Genomic DNA, 18,405 nt, shown 5'->3' with positions numbered 1-18,405 from the left:
AGTTTTTTAGCGCCCGCTTTCTCTGCCGCGCGCCGCTCCGTATGCTATATTGTTGTGTGTGCTTTTACAAAAGCGAAACCGACCATAAGCAACTGTTGTTGTCGCGATGAAGCTTTCCAAGGAAATCTTCGAGTCGCTGTCTTCGGACGTTGATTGGTGCGAACCGAACTACATCTACACGTCGCATATCGCCGAGATGTGGAATACTGTGAGTTATTGCGAAAGCTGTAACGCGGGGAGATTTGGATGTTTGACGGTCAGGGTTTAATCGAAGCTGTGTTGTTCAAGCTTTTTACGCGGCGACCCAAATATTAAGCGCCATGTTAACTGTGAAGCTTTGGCGATTCAATTCTCTTCACTGTTTTTTTTTTGTAACCTCAATGTAAAACACGATCAAGCAATTAGAAATAATCAGTGCAAATTTGATTTGTATAAACCATGCCTTCGAAGTGCTTAAGCAATTTTCTTAAAGTTTTAGAGAACCCATGTTGTCTTTATTAATATGAGCCACGTGAACTACTACAGTCGGCGACCCAGCCAAAATTTTGGGTGCAACCCATGCGTTAAGGAACACTAAATTAAAGAAGCGGGATTATTTTAATAAGGTCCGCTAAAGTGATAAGTAGGGGCTCACGGAAGTAAACGGAAAATATAACAAACACTCTAGGATTCGTATTAAAATATGACAATTTTCCTGGCAAACGAACAGTAAAAACTTTAAATGTATATGAGGTCCTTACCGCAAATAAGAGGGGAACCCCCTCCGGTCTAACAACTTAAAAGTCAAATCATTAATAGAGGCATTTCGGAATTATTGCAGGGATTAAGCACTTTATTGTATAAAACCATAACAATTTTCTAAAAACAAAATAAAAGAAAGGCAATTGTAAATATCATGAAAAAATATGTCCCATTCCATTAGTTTAACCTCCCATTGTAAGCTATGCCCCTGCCTAATCAGCCTGTTGTGTTTTTGCTCACTTTTGCGCGACGTTTCCAGTAAGGCGCCTATACAGTTTCCATTTAAGCACTGCAGGAGCGAGCGTGGAAAAAGGCCTGATGTTGTTGATATGAGAGTCGAAAAACGGCTTAACATTTTAAGAACTGTCGGCCGTTTGTTGATAGCAATATTATGGCGCCTTATAGAGATTGTAATATGCTCAGGTATCTCCGTATGTTAAAAGTATATATATATATAATAAAGCGCAACACCACCATTGATATTTCTATGTCATAAAAGGAATAAACACAAAATCTTCTTTGGAAGTCAATTTTGTTCTCCAAACGATCTCAGGTTGGTAATCAAAAACTGATATAGATAATTTTGCTACCGCCCCCTTAAAATGCTTGTTTTGCGAATTCCTTAAAAGTGATTAACTAGCCTTAAGGTGTTAACAAAACACAAACAATTTTAGACTTCTCTTATTAAACTAACGCATTTATGTCGGCATTTGTGTTAAAGAAATAGTTCTTTTTTTAATCCTTTTATAAAACCTGAGTAGGCTACTACAGACGAGCATCATTGGTTTTGTTTTGTTCAGGTTTCAAGTCTTTCGCTGGTTCTAACATCTCTAATTCTGATGTACCTTTACCAAGAATACGCCACAAAAGTCCCTAACTGCTGCCACGTCAACTACGTCTGGTTTATGTTGCTATTAGTCGGTAAGTTACAGCCTAAAACCTTTTGTCAATGAAATAAGACTAGAGTTAGGTCATATATACTCCCTGGTACATTTGACAAGGTTATTAATTTGAGAGGTAGACCTATCTAATTTAGTTATACTGTAAGAAAGAAAGTACCGTACACCACATATTTGCAGGGAGTTCTTCACAATTAGTCTTTCGAACATGCTACAGCTACACGGCAAAGCTTTTTGCTTTAGTGATTAATTTAAACTAAAATATTAGAGTCGAAGGGCTACCATACGATACAGCAACCCATTAAATAAATAATTGTCTTTTACCACACAGCAACCCATTAAATCTAACCATGTTGTTTTTGTGTGCCTTGTTTATAGTACATATGACTCTAGTCTAGTCCAGCAGTTCTCCACCAGTGGGCCATGGCTCTAGTTTAGTCTATAGGCTACCTGTGTTCACACTTCATTGTTTGCACAATCAGTCGATTATTATCATTCCAACTTCCTGTAAAATACCAGTTAAGTGCTTATACGGTGACACGGTGTCCCTATAGTGATTGTGTTTTATCAACATACAAAATCACAATCTAAATACAGTAGTTATAATGTAGTTTATCCATTAAGGTGTGGCCTCTATCTACTTCCACGCCACCCTTAGTCTTTTCGGTCAATTTCTGGACGAAATCGGCATTCTCTGGATCTGTCTGGCTCTCATAGCTTTCTGGTGGCCCACGGAATGGATTCTGGTCAAATCAATGAGATATAGACGGTTAGTTGGTATTTTATCAGAGCGGGCCCGATTCATGATACTATCGGTAGTATCGGTCTTTGTAATATCGTAACGGAATTCAGTGATATAGCCAAATAATTCGTGAAGGGGGTGTGCAGCAAACTATTAAAACAATGCAGAGATTTCTGTAAAGATAGTCAGGGACGCCGGAGCGATTTCAGGGCAAGGGGGGCAACATAGACCGCAGGCGAGCGTAGCGAGCCGAAATATTGGGGGGTCCGGGGGTACTGTTCTCTTAAACAATAGAAAACAATAGAAAATTTAAGAAACTTTTAGTACTCGGCTTGAGCCAAGTTTCTTATAAAAAAAATGCGTGTACAACACTGATTTATGATTTCCGTCGCATAATATTTAACGTTGTGAAAGCTATATATCATTTTTCATGAAATGGGCACTTTTTCACTTTTTTATTTTTCATGAAAAGGGCACTTTTTTTTCAAAAAAGGTTGGGAAACACTGTATTAGAGTTTCATAACAATAAATTAAATCTTGTATTAACTATGAGGTTAACGCCGAAGATATTGCTGTCTATACGATACCAAATTATTTACGCATTTTAGGCATGTTTTGCGATTTTAATACAATATTAAACAAAAAACAGAGTAAATAGGCCCCGTAAGGAAAAGTAAATTTGGGCCTCATAGAAAGTATTATATATTTTGATCATTTATCCGTAGTAATGGGGCATTTAATATCAGACGGATTGTGGGTCTTTTTGCCTAAAGTTTATAGTCCATCAGTCAGTGTTGTAAACAAGTCATTTTGAATTTACTTAAGTCCAAGTCAAGTCATTTGAAAAATAACTTAAGTCCAAGTCAAGTCTTTTGCAAAAATAACAAGTCAAGTCCCAGTCCAAGTCATTATGAGAGCAAGTCAATTTCAAGTAAATTGTTAAACTATTAAAATTGGTTAATTCGTCCGATTACAAGTAACAATTTAACTAAAAAAACACACAAACGCAATACACAGCAATTAAAGTGTTTAATGTGCAAAACTTGAGATAAATTTAAATGAAAAACACTTAATTTACTCCCAAGTTATTTGACAAATGACTTAAGTACAAGTAAAGTCATTTGTCCAAAAGACTTAAGTCAAGTTTAGTCATTTAAAAACAGTGACTTAAGTGCACTTAAGTCAAGTCAATAACTTAAGTCATTACAACACTGGCATCAGTATCGGAACAGAATGCCAAGTACGGCGAAGTCACCAATGACTTGCTTATAACACCGCAACATTGTACACGTTTTCTCAAATCAGAAGCCGACATCATCTGCTAATGTTGGTGGTTGGAGTTTTCACAACGCTTCTTTGCTTCGTCAAACCAGAAGTCAATCATTTGATGTTGTCGATATTCGCTTTTCCCGGCGTAGGCTTGCTTATCTATCATATAAAGAGGTATTTTGTCGCCGATAGTATGTGCTGTATAATAATTGACAATTTTTACCTTTGATTTGTAAGGTTGGAGAAAATACCAGTGTTTTAAACAAGTCATTTTCAATTGACTTTAGTCCCAGTCAAGCCATACGTAAAATAACTTGTCCAAAGTCAAAGTAAAATAACAAGTCCAAGTCAAGTATTGTTGAATAAATAACAAGTCCCAGTCCAAGCCATCGGTTGCCCAATTCAAGTCAAGTCACAGTTAGACCAAGTCAATTTCAAGTCAAGCCTTTGTCACCCAAAATAAATAAAACTTTAAATTATGAAAACTAGCAAACTCCATCGATTGTGAGCAATAACTCAAGTAAAGAATAACACAAACGCAATATATAGCAAGAAAACTTTATATGTGCAAAGATTAGGAGAAATAACGCAATTTTATAAATAAATCTTATTGAAAACAGATTATTGCAACCCTAGTCATTTGTCCAAATGACTTAAGTCAAGTCAAGTCATTTGCCCAAAAGACTTAAGTCAAGTTAAGTCATTTTCCCAAAAGACTTAAGTCAAGTTAAGTCATTTGCCCAAAAGACTTAAGTCAAGTTAAGTCATTTGCCCAAAAGACTTAAGTCAAGTTAAGTCATTTGCCCAAAAGACTTAAGTCAAGTTAAGTCATTTGCCCAAAAGACTTAAGTCAAGTTAAGTCATTTGCCCAAAAGACTTAAGTCAAGTCAAGTCATTTGCCCAAAAGACTTAAGTCAAGTCAAGTCATTTGCCCAAATGACTTAAGTCAAGTCAAGTCATTTGCCCAAAAGACTTAAGTCAAGTCAAGTCATTTGCCTAAAAGACTTAAGTCAAGTTAAGTCATTTTCCCAAAAGACTTAAGTCAAGTTAAGTCATTTGTCCAAATGACTTAAGTCAAGTCAAGTCATTTACCTAAATGACTTAAGTCAAGTTAAGTCATTTACCCAAAAGACTTAAGTCAAGTTAAGTCATTTGTCCAAATGACTTAAGTCAAGTCAAGTCATTTACCTAAATGACTTAAGTCAAGTTAAGTCATTTACCCAAAAGACTTAAGTCAAGTTAAGTCATTTGCCCAAAAGACTTAAGTCAAGTCAAGTCATTTGCCCAAAAGACTTAAGTCAAGTTAAGTCATTTGTCCAAATGACTTAAGTCAAGTCAAGTCATTTGACCAAAAGACTTAAGTCAAGTCAAGTCATTTGCCCAAAAGACTTAAGTCAAGTCAAGTCATTTGCCCAAATGACTTAAGTCAAGTCAAGTCATTTGCCCAAAAGACTTAAGTCAAGTTAAGTCATTTTCCCAAAAGACTTAAGTCAAGTTAAGTCATTTGTCCAAATGACTTAAGTCAAGTCAAGTCATTTACCTAAATGACTTAAGTCAAGTTAAGTCATTTACCTAAAAGACTTAAGTCAAGTTAAGTCATTTGTCCAAATGACTTAAGTCAAGTCAAGTCATTTACCCAAAAGACTTAAGTCAAGTCAAGTCATTTGCCCAAAAGACTTAAGTCAAGACAAGTAATTTGCCCAAACGACTTAAGTCAAACCATTTGAAAACAGTAACTTAAGTGCACTTAAGTCAAGTCATTTTAAGTGATTACAACACTAGTATGTGCTGTATACTAAATGACATTTATTTACCTATGATTTGTAGGGTTAAAGAAAATAGCACTAAAACTGTCGTTAAGCATGCAAATAAATACATTGTAAAACTTGCTGTTTACTTTTTGTTATTGTTATAAGTTTACCTGTTAAACATTTTATTGTTGAAAATGACTTGGGCTTATAATTTGTGTTGAAAATGACTTGACTCGGACTTAAATGTTATACATAAAGCATTGTTCACATCGTTTAATTTTTCGTTAATTTAGTTGACTTTTTGGTGAGATATTATCCTAAGCCTACTTTACATCACATATATACACACAAAAGCAAAATTAAAAAATATGTTTACATGTTGTAAAAGACAAAGGAATTTTCGGTCGGTGTGTTTACCTTATTCTTCTGAAGTGTTTTGATGGAAATCTTAATTTTGCTTTGTTTTGTCCTGCTGAGTAAACATTAAACGTTTATAAAACCGGAATTGTGCGAGGTAAAGTTTACAAAACTTAACGGAACTCGTCAGTTTTGTAAGCACTTTTTCTCGTTTTTATCCGACCGAAGAGTGGTCACCAAACTAAGTTATAAGCCCTGATAACTACCTTAAAGAATTGAAGAATGATGACCGGATATAAAATTTTGGGTCGATCTTAATTGACTTACTTAATTCGATCTTAATTGGAACATTTTTGCAGTTTTTTCGGTTAACAGCAATTTCAGGCATATTTCCAACGATTGTGATAAAATACATTATAGGCCTACATATATTGCTTAAACGAATTCTTGCCTTTGTTTTTTGCAGGCTTAAAGGCCACCACGAATTCCAAGAACTGGCCAGGTCCGGTTTAAACTCGTTTCTTGTAGCCGTGACGTTCTGGGTTCTCGACCAAGGCTTATGTCAGTTTTGGCTCAACGTTCACTTTCCCTATTTACACGGATTCTGGTAAGTTCGCCATAAACCTTTAAACTATGTAGAACGACAACATTGCGGGTTTAAAAAAAGTTCAAAGCTAAAATAGTTAGCAAAACCAATACCCGATATATTCTGCAAAAACCACTGCCGTACGATTTCACAGTGTTGTAAACAAGACATTTTTAAATGATTTAAGTCCAGGTGAATTCATTTGCGAAATACCTCAAGTCCGGGTTAAGTCTTTTGCAAAAAAAAGATTTAACTTTTGCAAAAAAAAAATGCAAAAGTAATACGTTGAGGTTGTTATCACGCTAAGAAATTCTGTTAAATAAAAGATTCGTTTGATTGCAAACCATTGGCTGAATTGATTTGGTATTGGATCGGCACCGATACCACCCTATAGTATAGGACGAGTACCAATATTGTCACTTAGAATTGGACAATGGGGCATCGGTACAGATCCAATATTATCATCCATATTTAAAACAAGATTAAAGATTTTCGTAAATAAATATATTTTTCAATTATATTTAACGATATACAACAAGGCTATTAACACCCTTTTTTCTCTACAGGCATCTCATGATATCAAGGGCGACGTACAAGTCTTGTGTAGCGTTTTCCTACTGCTATGCGCTTAACGAGTCGACCTGCTTGCCTTACCTCAAATACCAGCACTTGCCTATCAGTAAAAACCTGGGACTCTGGTGTGTCGGATTCCAGCAAACACGAAACGCAAATGTTTCCAACAAAGCAACGTGACCCTTGAATACCAACATTTTTAACAGCGATTTTTTGCGCATTTCGAGATTTTAGCATCGCCAATAAAAGTAATAAACCTCAAATATCTATTTGGCACAGGTCAATTCTTTAATAAAATTATGTGAAATGAAATAACTGACTAACTCTTCTTAGTGTTGTAAACAAATGATTATAAAATGACTTGAGCTAAGTCAGGTCATTGAAATAAAGTCAAGTCTCAGTCCAAATCATTGTCAATCCACGCCAAATCCAAGTCACAGCATTGGAATTTAAAAAGTTTCAACATTGGTGAACGTGTTACCTTGTGGGCGTTATTTAGCATAACAAACACCAAAAAACGAAACAAAAGTTAAATATTCAGCTTGAATAACCCTTTTTTAAGTGATTATAGTAAAATTCATTACCACACTGGTTTTCCCGTATCCTTTAATATGTTCGCCTTTTGCATAGCTTAGCATTTTTTAGCGTGAAAAAGCATCCAACCAAAACAGCTTGCTGCACAAACCGCTAGCTATAAACTAACTTGAAAGTTTTATTGTCATCAGCTTATAAATATAAACAATGCGCAAGATACGACATACCGTCGATAAAACATTGACTTTGAACAGGAAAGTATTCCGTTCTAAAATTTTCTAGACTTGCTACACAAAGGTAAATCAACTTCAGAAAAAAACGAATTTTCTCGCGTTGCGAAATTTTAAAGTATGATGTAAAATAGTTTATGACGTAATAAAGCACCATCCCAATACTTCCAAGTGGAAAGATTTATTCTTTCTGACAGTCAAATCAACGCAACATAAAACATACATAGAAAACATATTTTTTATTCTAATAACAATATGGCTGACCCTATAAAGCAGCGAAAAAATAGAATACGGTAAAACTTTCGACAACGCCTCAGAATGAGGGCTGTCGAGTCGGAGTCGAGACTTACGTAAAACTACCCGAGTCCCGAGTCTCTCGTGCGCATGCGCAGTACCAAATTTAAAAACTGATAAGGCTCAAACTATAACTGTACAGTGTATATACTGTATTTTCCAACCATGTATTGTGAGTGGATGAGTTATACGAAACCCCTATAAGTGGATTGCAAGATATCAACGTTACTTTAGTTACGTAAATGGGTGAAGCACAGGCTGTAGAGTAAGAGCCGGTCTCGGGACTCGACAAACTTTCACATTTGGCCGGGGTCGGACAAAAATAATTATGAATTTGCAAGATCCGTAACTGATATATAATATAACGATTTTACTAAATTTCTTGTCGTTTATAATAGTGGATCAAGTGTATGGCGAAGTCATTTGACCCAAAATACAAAAAATACAAAAGGTTTACAAACAGTGACTCAAGTCTTAAGTCATTGACTTAAACCACTACAGCAGTATTAAATTCCTTGCCGTGTATTAAGGTGGATGTCATATTCGAAACGTTCAAAATGCCACCTACTTCTGTATGTAATATTCTTACAACGTCTTATAATAGTATTGCTATGATAAAGTGTGTTGCGATTTTATTTCTGAGTAAATGTAAGCTGTAAAGTTTGATAACAACTGGTTTACAGCAACAGATTACGTTAGATTGGGTTCACGTGGAAGCATATTTGTTAGGGTGTTCGTAAATAATTTTCGGTGAACTTTTTGCTACCGCAGTTTTTAATCGTCGCTTATTAAAATATATAACACTGACGAAACAATTGAAATAAATTAAAAAAAATTAAAATAAATTAAAAACGGAGAGTAAAAGCAAAAAAGCACGCAATAACATTATCGTAAACTTTGGGTTTCATCGTTCAATTCGTTTTATTTTTTTAATTTTCGCCTTGCCAAAATTAAGTTACAAGTACTAAAATTAAGTTACAAGTAAAGAGTAAGGGAACTAGATGTATCTGTTATGTACACATTACAAAACTGTACGGTTTTGAAACCAGTCAAATTCTCTTAAACGTTTTTAAAGTCAAAGCACACTTTGTTTCTCAGGTTACTTTCTTTAAAAAACGAAGTTTGTCGGCAAAAAATATTTAAAAAAAACCGCTTGACCTAACAGTCATTGCGTGTGTATTGCATGTAGGCGATAAAAAGCACAAAAAAACGCAAGTTCGAGCCAAGCAAATAAATAAGCAAAGAAAAAGTCACGGAAGACCGTCGCAAAACGGCAGCAGCACTCTCTCAGTACCAACTTTCTTGCTTAAAATCTTCTTCGTTCCGCTTTGGCTGAAATCCAACGCACCAGAGGCCCAGGTTTTTACTCAGAGGCAAGTGCTGGTATTTGAGGTAGGGCAAACACGACGATGATTCCTTGAGAGCGTAGCAGTAGGAAAATGCGACGCAACATTTGTACGAGGCCCTGGATATCATTAGGTGCCTGAAGAGAAAAATTGCATTTCTTTAGTTAAAATTAGAAACGCGAAAATCTACGAAACTAGTTCCTAAATCGGTCATATTATTGTATAAGTGCTCGTAAAAAACCTAGAATTAACTAAAATTAAAAAAAAAATCGAAAATTAAAAGTACATTTTGTTGTGGCATATTTCGCAAGGGTAAAAGTTCGCAAAGTATTAGGCGATTTTCCGTGGTTTGGGCACATTTATTTCCAAATCGACACCAAACAAAAATACCGTACTTGTTTGTATGTAACATGAGTGATGAGATAAAATGTGTTGCTTGTCCGCTTTAAAAGATAAAAATACATCAACCGCTAGACGGCGGAAAAGAGATACTTAAAAAAATAAATATAATTCGAAAAAATTTCAGAGAAACACAATAATCTATAACGGGCAAAACACGCATAAAATTTTATTTAATAATATTCGAGTCATCTATTATTTTACCCGTCGATTTAGTGCAGTGTTTCACAACCTTTTTATTCGGCGAGTATTAGGCGCAAGAATAGCAACGAAGCCTCAACATATGCCATTTATTTGTATTGCGTCCGCAATATTCTGAAGTTTTGGAGAAATCTTTCTTAGAACCAAACTCAATAAACTTAACCATGTGAAGAACTGTAGTCGGCGACCCTATACACAATCAAACAGCCACCCAATTTGGGTCGCAACCATAGGATAAGAAACACTAAATTTCAGTGTGTTGTTATTTACAAACTCACCAGAAGCCATGTAAATAGGGAAAGTGTACATTGAGCCAAAACTGACACAATCCTCGGTCGAGAAGCCAAAAGGAAAATGCGATCAGGAACGAACTGGTGCCGGATCTGGCCACGGATTGGAATTCTTGGTTGCCTTTGTGCCTGCGGAAGAATAACAGAACTCCAGTTAGCGGATACTATCTCCCTTTAAAAGTATATTTTAACGTATTGTGTTGTATCGCTAACTTTGCGTGAGCTCGTGAAGGGTACAAGTCAGTGCTTCTCAACCTATGGGTAGCGACCCCAAATTGGGTCGCTGTATGATTTGGTTGGGTCGCCGACCGCTAGTCACATTTATCAATTAACAAAATTAAGGAAGCAATAGAAATAATGTCTTAGAATAAATATTAAAATTGGAAATTCTTCATGCTAATGCCTATTTTTTGTTCGCTTGCATGAAGATATAGTTTTTATTTCGCTTACAAGAAAAAAACAATTGGGTCGTAAAAGTTCAGCCGTCAAACTTATGTTAATATTTGGGTTTCCGCGAAAAAAGGTTGAGAAGCACTGGTATAGACATAGAGGGTTGCCACACAGTTCCAATAAAAAATGCATAGTTGTGAAATTAAGATCTGTGTTTAAATGGATTAGCATCGGACGAGCACCGATTTACTGAACTGAAATGTAGTCTAACACATTTTATGAAAAGGATGTCAAAGCGTTTTTTGTCAATTATACTCTTTTCTTTAAAAAAAATTATTCAAGTTTTTAAATTATACATAAAGATTTCATGCTAGGTCTTCGTGGACTGCTTAAAACACGAACCCAAAGGAACCATTTAAAAAAACTGTTTATCTCCAAAACTCATTCTTTAACGCAGTGTTTCTCAACCTTTAATGGCTAGCGGCAATCCTCAGAAATAACAAATAGATTGCGGCACCCCTACAATATTTTTCCGACGGTAATTTACTAGAATGTCACAATAAACTGGAACAACACACATCAACTCTACACAACGTAGGAAGTTATAATTGGATTTAATCCCTTCTAATCTTTACAAAAAAACTTGTAAGAGTTGAGCAAAAATCAGATTCTTAAAGATTCTCAAATATTTCGCGGCACCCTTGAGCATTAGAAATGGCACCCAAATGTGCCGCGGCACCCGGTTAAGAACCACTGTTTTAACGTTATATCGCTGTGGTTTACGACCTTACGTGATTCACTGTAAATGTGTATCAGCGGTCTTACCTTTGCATCTGGTAGATCATCATTCCGACGGCAGGAATGGCGAATATGAAGAGCAGGACGTGATTAACTTCGGGCTTGATGAAGCAAAGACAAGTTGTGACGACGCCGATAAAAGCCATCAACAAATGGTGCCCGCTCCTGTTGAGAAAAAGTGAAAAAACCAATCATTTTCTGGTAAAGTTGAATTTGTAGTGGTTACAAGCGTGAAAAAAACAATGGGCAAAACTAGAAAATATATGCTTTAAAACTGCGCGATTTTGGTTTTTTAAAAAACATTTCAGACGTGGAAAAAATGGGCTAAAGCAATTTAGCTTTTTTTTACGATGTCAGATTTTTGCTTTTTTACCATTAAACCGTTCATTTAGGAAATTTAATTTTATTAATTTTATGTCAATATTTTAATTAGACCCTAGTTGACCCCCCAAAACCACGTACTCTGATTTCAAAAAAAAAAACTGTTCCAGAGAATAAAACAAATATATACTGAGAAATACATTTCCCATGTGTTAGTAATTTAAGTATATTTGGGAATTGTTATTAGGTTTAACGAGATCTTCTTATAGTATAATTTATGTATTCTGTATACAGTGTAATGTTGCTTTTAACCTGTTGTTTCGCATCGATTTAATCATGAACTCGTTCGGCCACCAGAAAGCTACAGCCGCCAAACAAACCCACAGAATTCCGAGTTCGTCCAGAAATTGACCGAAGAGACTCAGGGTTGCGTGGAAGTATATGGAGCCTATCCCTGAAAAAATCAACGCTATGTGTTAAAAGGGCAGCATTATCAGTAAGGTATGCGATTTTTATCATGACTATTAATCAGGGTTGTAAACAAGTCATTTTGAAATTACTGTCGTCCGGGTCAAGTCATTTGTAAAATAACTGAATTCCAAGTATTGTTTGCCAATTAATGTTTTCAACTGAAACAAAAGAAATAAAAAGTCCAAAGCTTGACTGTTTTGCTAACAGCGGTATTTTTGCATTTTTATTTGAAATCGATTTTTTTTTTAAATTGAAAATTATTTGAAATCGATATTTTTTGATACCCATTTGGCCCAGCGTAAAAAATAATTTCCCTACAATTGATCTAACTTAATCCTCGCCCTGAAACATTTTCGTTCCGGTTTAAAATAAACATCGCTTGGATTATGTTTGTTCGTTGCTCGCTTCGACAAACAATGGCTTTTGTGCGACGCGCAAGTTAACGTTGAGGGAAATCCCCAAGACCCCTACGTGCCCCAAGCCCCCGATTGCCCAAATTAATTCCCAGTCAAGTCAACTTCAAGTAAAGCCCTTGTCATGGAAATAAAACGGTAAACTCGTCCGTTTAAGAGCAATACCTTAAGTAGGAAATAACATAAACGCAACATGTAGCGAGCAAATTGTTTTATGTGCAAAAAATTAGATAAATAATTCAATTTTCTAAACTAAACATCTTAATGAAAACACTTCATTTCAACCCAAGTCATTTTGTTCATAAGACTTGATTGAGGTCATTTGAAAACAGTGACTTAAGTGCACGTAAGTCAAGTCAATGACTTAAGTTTAAGTCAACTGCTAATAAAACATATATATTTACATTGTAAATATTTACAAGAATAACCTTTCTGAAAACATCACGGAAAAGTCAATATAGCAGCTTGATACCAAGTGCCCTTAGATATTAAAATACAATAAAAACAACTCCATAAAAATGCACTAATTATTTCCATAAAATGTTCTAACCAGTATGCGAATAAATTCTAGACGATGATTACGAAACATTTAAAAAAGTTGAACGTAAATTAGTCATTTACCACAAATAAGAACACAAAATGATCGCGAACATATTTGCATGGCACTTTCCCGACCTATCCACCAGTCTGTCTGGGTCTACATGTTTCCTGGCAATACAGGTATTAGTTCACCGAAATGGATTGCAAGTCGTGTGCACGGTTGTCACGATACATGATGCGAATGCAATAATAATTAAATGAGACTCGGCGACCTTTGACACACTTTAATCAGTTTTCTAAATCGTGGCGATTTACGATGATACAGTGAAAGTTGGGCTGATAATAAGCTACAATAGTAGCAGGGTAATGCGCTTTTCTGGCAGTCATAAACCAGGGTTGTGTAACCTTCGGCTCGCGGGTCGAATCAGCCCACCAATGTAAATTATCAATCCCGCCACCTCTGCGATGCCATGCCAAGTTTTGACTATTTTAACCAGAGAGTCGAACCGTTTGACTTTTCCGGTTCAGGTTCGGTTCGGGTTCAAGGATTTTGTCGGAATCCGGTTCAGTTCCAGTTTCGAGCAATTTAAAAGCTCCTGTTCAGCTCCGGTTCGACTGTCGTTATTTCAAAACCGGTTCATAAAGTTCTGGTTCGGATACAATTAAAGTTGCGTTAAATCTAAAAATGTTGGTCAACAACTGTACATTTAATAAATTTTAACCCGCATTAAATCTAAGTTTCGTGACGTATTAAAAAGAGAGCAGCTCATCATTAAAATATCTGAAAAAAAATTGTCGGTTCCGGTTCGGCTCCTTAAAATCTTACAAAAACGGGTTTCGGTTCGGTACGGTTCAAAACCGGTACATAAAGTTCTGATCCGGGTCAGGTTTGACTCCCTGATTTTAACTAAACGAAAATGCAAAAGTTACGTGCACGCTTAAGTTTTAATTTAGGTGAAAATATGGCGCAGCACTAATAACGATTTTCAGACAACCTATTGATCGCTCGTCTTGGCTCTTCATTTCCGCGTTAATTTTAAAGCAAGGAAATGACCAAAAAACAGTCGCGTTTAATGCATCGGCGCAATCGGTTCAAGGAAATAGGCAAATTGTATTGAAATTTGAGCACAACCGGCAAAGAATTGCCGATCGATGTCCTAAACCAGGGGTTTTTACCCTTTTTTGTATGTTTTACCCTTTTAACAAGGATGAATATCAGATTTTCCCCCAATATATAAAATGGTTCTATTTTTTTTAAATAACGAGTAGCAATTTATATCAGTTATGATGTAACAATGAAGATACTAAGAGATTAGGATGTTGCCAATTAACTAAAATAGCTATCATCGCGAAAAATAATGTTACCGACACTAGATGATAAAGAATTAATAGGCTACTATAGGCTAACTTCAAATTAGCAGTTAATCTGAACTAGAGAAGTAGGCCACCAATACCTACGGCTTGCACACTTTTTCTGTCCTGTCAGCTGATGTGGATATTTTGATTGATAGCTCATTTGCCCCCTAAAACGAGAAAATTTACCCCAGGCTAAGAAAGGCTGTCCTAAACGAAAAGAAATTAGAAAAATGTTTTCTCTTGAATTAGAAATGTTCGTACAGTGTTTTGGCAACTGTATAACAACTTTAGTAAATGTTTTGAAATTGCTTGACATGGCAGATGACTTTGGGCAAATTAACCTTATTTGCTACCAAATACCTTGACTTAACTTCAACGTATAAAATAAATTCGTTTCATATACAACTAAATGTTTACACATTAAGCAGTTTGTCTATAATTGCCTAGAATCGAATGCGTTAGAACACTTATTTTCATGCTATTAAAAAAAAATTGAACATGTGTTATTTAGCAATTAACTTGATTTGGAACTAAGCTTTTTCGAAACTTATTTTCCATTTTTAAAGACAATGTTAACCGATTTTAAACGAGGGTTTAAAGCTCATTGGCCCCTACATTTATCACTTAATACCGACTTCGTAGCCCTCCTAGTAACAGCTGAATCCTAGTACCCCCAAATGACACAGATTGACCGCCCATATACACGCGACATATGATCGGCCATAAGCGATGAGTAGGCCGCAATTAGCACGCCGAAATAATGGTAAACTTGCTTGATGATCGCCCGAGCATATGTGCGGTCAAACGGTCAAGCGGTCAAGCTCTTTGCCGCAAATTACGCTGACCAACGTTCTCGGACAAATCGAAATCCGATAGCTTTAATCCTCGAGGTTGCTTGACGTGTTTTTGTTTGACACCAGGAAAAAATTGGAGCAAATTTAAGCCGGAATATTCACTGTTGTAATGACTCGACTAAAGTGGCTTGTTAAGTTTATTTAATTTTAGCCCTATTTTTTCAACAAATCAACTGGTCTTTGGAGCATAATGTTTTGATTGTAGTAAGACGTAGTAAGAATATCAAAGCCTATACAGACGTAGGTATCATTTTGAACGTTTCGAATAACTCTTTATTCATTTCCAACATCCACTATAGTCTTCAAAAATAGTTCGAAAAAATCGTTTTGGCGGGAAAGGCTCGCGTTGTAATTAAATTAATTAGTAGTAGTTGACCCTAATTCTAAATCATATATTTTCGCTCTTAATAAGAAAGTATTTGCTGTCACGATATTGCACTTTGGTGAAACAAACCTCAATTAAATTGAGTAAGCGTCCAAAGTTTTGGAAAAAAAAAACTTAACTTGCCTTTTTAAACAACAAAATATTCGACTGGTGCTTAAGTAATTAGTGAAATGACCTGACTTGAATCTGATCTACAGTAGAATATGTAATGTCGTTATCGGCCACGATATACAAAATGTAACAATTTATAATCGAACAGAAAGCATGTGACGCATCCTAAAAAGTCAAAAACAAACAATATTACTGTGGCAGCTATACGCACCTACAACCAGAAGCAGGAACCAAACGAAGTTGACGTGGCAGCAGTTTGGAACTTTTGTGGCGTATTCCTGGTAGAGATACATCAGAACTAGAGAAGTTAGGACCAGCGACAGACTTGAAACCTGAACCAAACAAATTCGCATTTTTTAGTTACAGGTAAAACATGTTTAGTTGAAAATAGGAGAAGGAAATTGGAGCCTAATATAGCTAGAGGCCGTTTTGCAGCCAAAATATTACTAATAGGAATGTCCGATAGAATAGGATCGGAGCCGATACCCGACGCCAAGTGGTATCGGTACTCGTCCGATACTAGGGTGGTATCGATGCCAAACTAACATTGAAATTTCAGCCATGATCTGCGTCCCAACGCAAAATTTAAAAATAAAACTCTGTGTAAACCAATTTTCTTGAGGCACGGCCTTGCTTTGCCTAATAGTTAATCTAAGTTCCAAGTGCGCATGATCAATAGCAAGTTTTGAACCTGAAAAGGCCGCAAACTGTTAATGGCAAATGCTGAATAGCATCTCATCACCAAATTGCCTAAGTCATTTTTTATTGATTTTCAAAGTTTTTGATTCAGTCATTCCTTGTTACCATCACGCAACAAACTTGAAAGGTAAATTTATGTAAAACTATAGCAGGCTAACAACTGGAGGTAACTGAACTGCTTAACTCTAAGCAAAATTCTGGAGCAATATTTAAAAGAAGCTTTTCCGGCACTTACATCTTGAGTCCTGATACTGAGGTATCACAAATAGCTTTTTTTTAATCATACAATGCACTGGTAGCAACAGTATGTTTTTTGCCTTAATAACGTGGAAAAAATCACTTTGAATGCTTCAATTTAACCTATATTGCTTGTTGGAGCATAGCAATGACGTCATTTATTACCGGGCCGCGATATTTTTGTCCAAAATATCGGGTATCGTAATAAAGTATCAAGTATCGAACATACCTGATTCCTAATACGACCTGCAAGTTTTCTCAAGGCAAACCAACAATAACCACCTTTGAATCATTATTGTATGATTAGTTCCCTTGGGGTAAGATTGGATTAAGCGTTATATTTTAACCAGCTTTTAATACAAAGTATAATTTCAGTTCTAAGTGAGCTCTTTCCGAGGTTTTACTGAACTTCGGGCAATGGTGCAATCTGGAACTGTCAAGTGCCTCTGGCCTTGAACGTTTTCAAGCTTTATTTCCGTTCCCCAAGTTTCAAATGGTCCTCGACGTACCGCCGGTTAAAAGTGCCATACACCGACCAAGGGTTACCCTTAAGTCAAGAGCAAAGCTAACCAGCTGTTCCGAGTGCTGACTGAGTACTGCGAAGGCGGTGGCGACAACAGCTTGCAAAGTGGCACTATCCGATACTTGCTATTTCATTCAGATGAATACTAGGACGCCACCCTTAAAAAAAGCAAAATTAGTCCGCTCGAACGGCTTTCTACTGTTAGTGAAAAACAAACTTGTGTACACTATGCACGGATCTGTAATATAGCTTGATAATAAATTGCAAAGCCAAAAAGGTCGAGTAGATCGACAGCATCTTGATTAAGACGTTTCGATGCGAGCTTGTATCATCTTCAGTTGATGTGACTGAAAATAAGTCAAGCATCACTTATAAACCTGGGGAGTGAAGGTGCTCATTGATGCTCTAACTTTAGAAACTCAGACTGATAAGAATTGCGTCCCATCTTTTAAAAATGATGCTTAAATTACTTCTCAGTTTACAGTTACATTAACTGAAGATGATGCAAGCTCGTATCGAAACGTTGTAATCAAGATAATGTCGATTTACTTGACCTTTTCGGCTTTGCAATTCTTTTTATCACAAATTACGATCAAAAGAAAGCGATAAACCGTTTTAGCATTAAAAACTCACAGTATTCCACATCTCGGCGATATGTGATGAATGGATGTAGTTTGGTTCGCACCAATCCACGTCCGAAGATAGTGACTCGAAGATTTCGTGGGACAACTTCATTTCAGAACTTTCAGGATTTCGGGAGAAGTATTTTATGAGTTTTAAGTCCGGAGAGCTACAAAAAGACAAGTTGAAATAGTTTGCACTAAACCGCATAGATTCATAAAACCACCAATGCTCTCATAAAAGGAATATCGCTGTTAGCTGTACGTAACGCTTTCCGTCATATAGTAGAGCGCTTAAATAGAAAAACTTTAGTTGAATTTTAAGCTGTTTAATAACCGTACAAAGAGCTATGTTGGGTGCATTACAAAACAAAAGGGTGAAATTTACTCAAAATGGACAAAGCTAGCGCTAACTGCACTTTTCAACTACATTGTTGCAACTAAATAATAACTGTTGCTATGTGCATTTCAACAG

At 36.1% G+C, this 18,405-nt stretch overlaps 2 protein-coding genes across 2 annotated transcripts; one reads left to right on the top strand and one right to left on the bottom strand.

Annotated features, from left to right (window-relative positions):
- Nucleotides 1-106: 106 nt before the first annotated feature.
- LOC146157519 (alkaline ceramidase 2-like) lies at nt 107-7,098 on the top strand. Its single transcript, XM_083388235.1, has 6 exons — nt 107-208; nt 1,542-1,662; nt 2,265-2,409; nt 3,688-3,825; nt 6,226-6,366; nt 6,912-7,098. The coding sequence occupies exons 1-6, from the start codon at nt 107-109 to the stop codon at nt 7,096-7,098; spliced, it is 834 nt and encodes a 277-aa protein (XP_083244361.1).
- A 2,018-nt stretch (nt 7,099-9,116) lies between these two features.
- Nucleotides 9,117-18,049, bottom strand: LOC146157518 (alkaline ceramidase 2-like). Its single transcript, XM_083387804.1, has 6 exons — nt 17,944-18,049; nt 16,063-16,183; nt 12,034-12,175; nt 11,428-11,565; nt 10,201-10,341; nt 9,117-9,459 (listed from the first exon to the last, which is right to left on the bottom strand). The coding sequence occupies exons 1-6, from the start codon at nt 18,043-18,045 to the stop codon at nt 9,264-9,266; spliced, it is 840 nt and encodes a 279-aa protein (XP_083243930.1). The 5' UTR covers nt 18,046-18,049; the 3' UTR covers nt 9,117-9,263.
- Between the last annotated feature and the right edge of the window lie 356 nt (nt 18,050-18,405).

The sequence above is a fragment of the Ascidiella aspersa genome, chromosome 4 (assembly GCF_963924565.1).
Source record: "Ascidiella aspersa chromosome 4, kaAscAspe10.2, whole genome shotgun sequence".
Taxonomy (NCBI): Eukaryota; Metazoa; Chordata; class Ascidiacea; order Phlebobranchia; family Ascidiidae; genus Ascidiella; species Ascidiella aspersa.
Note: the sequence above shows the minus strand (reverse complement) of the source record. Positions and strands in the feature narration are given on the sequence as shown.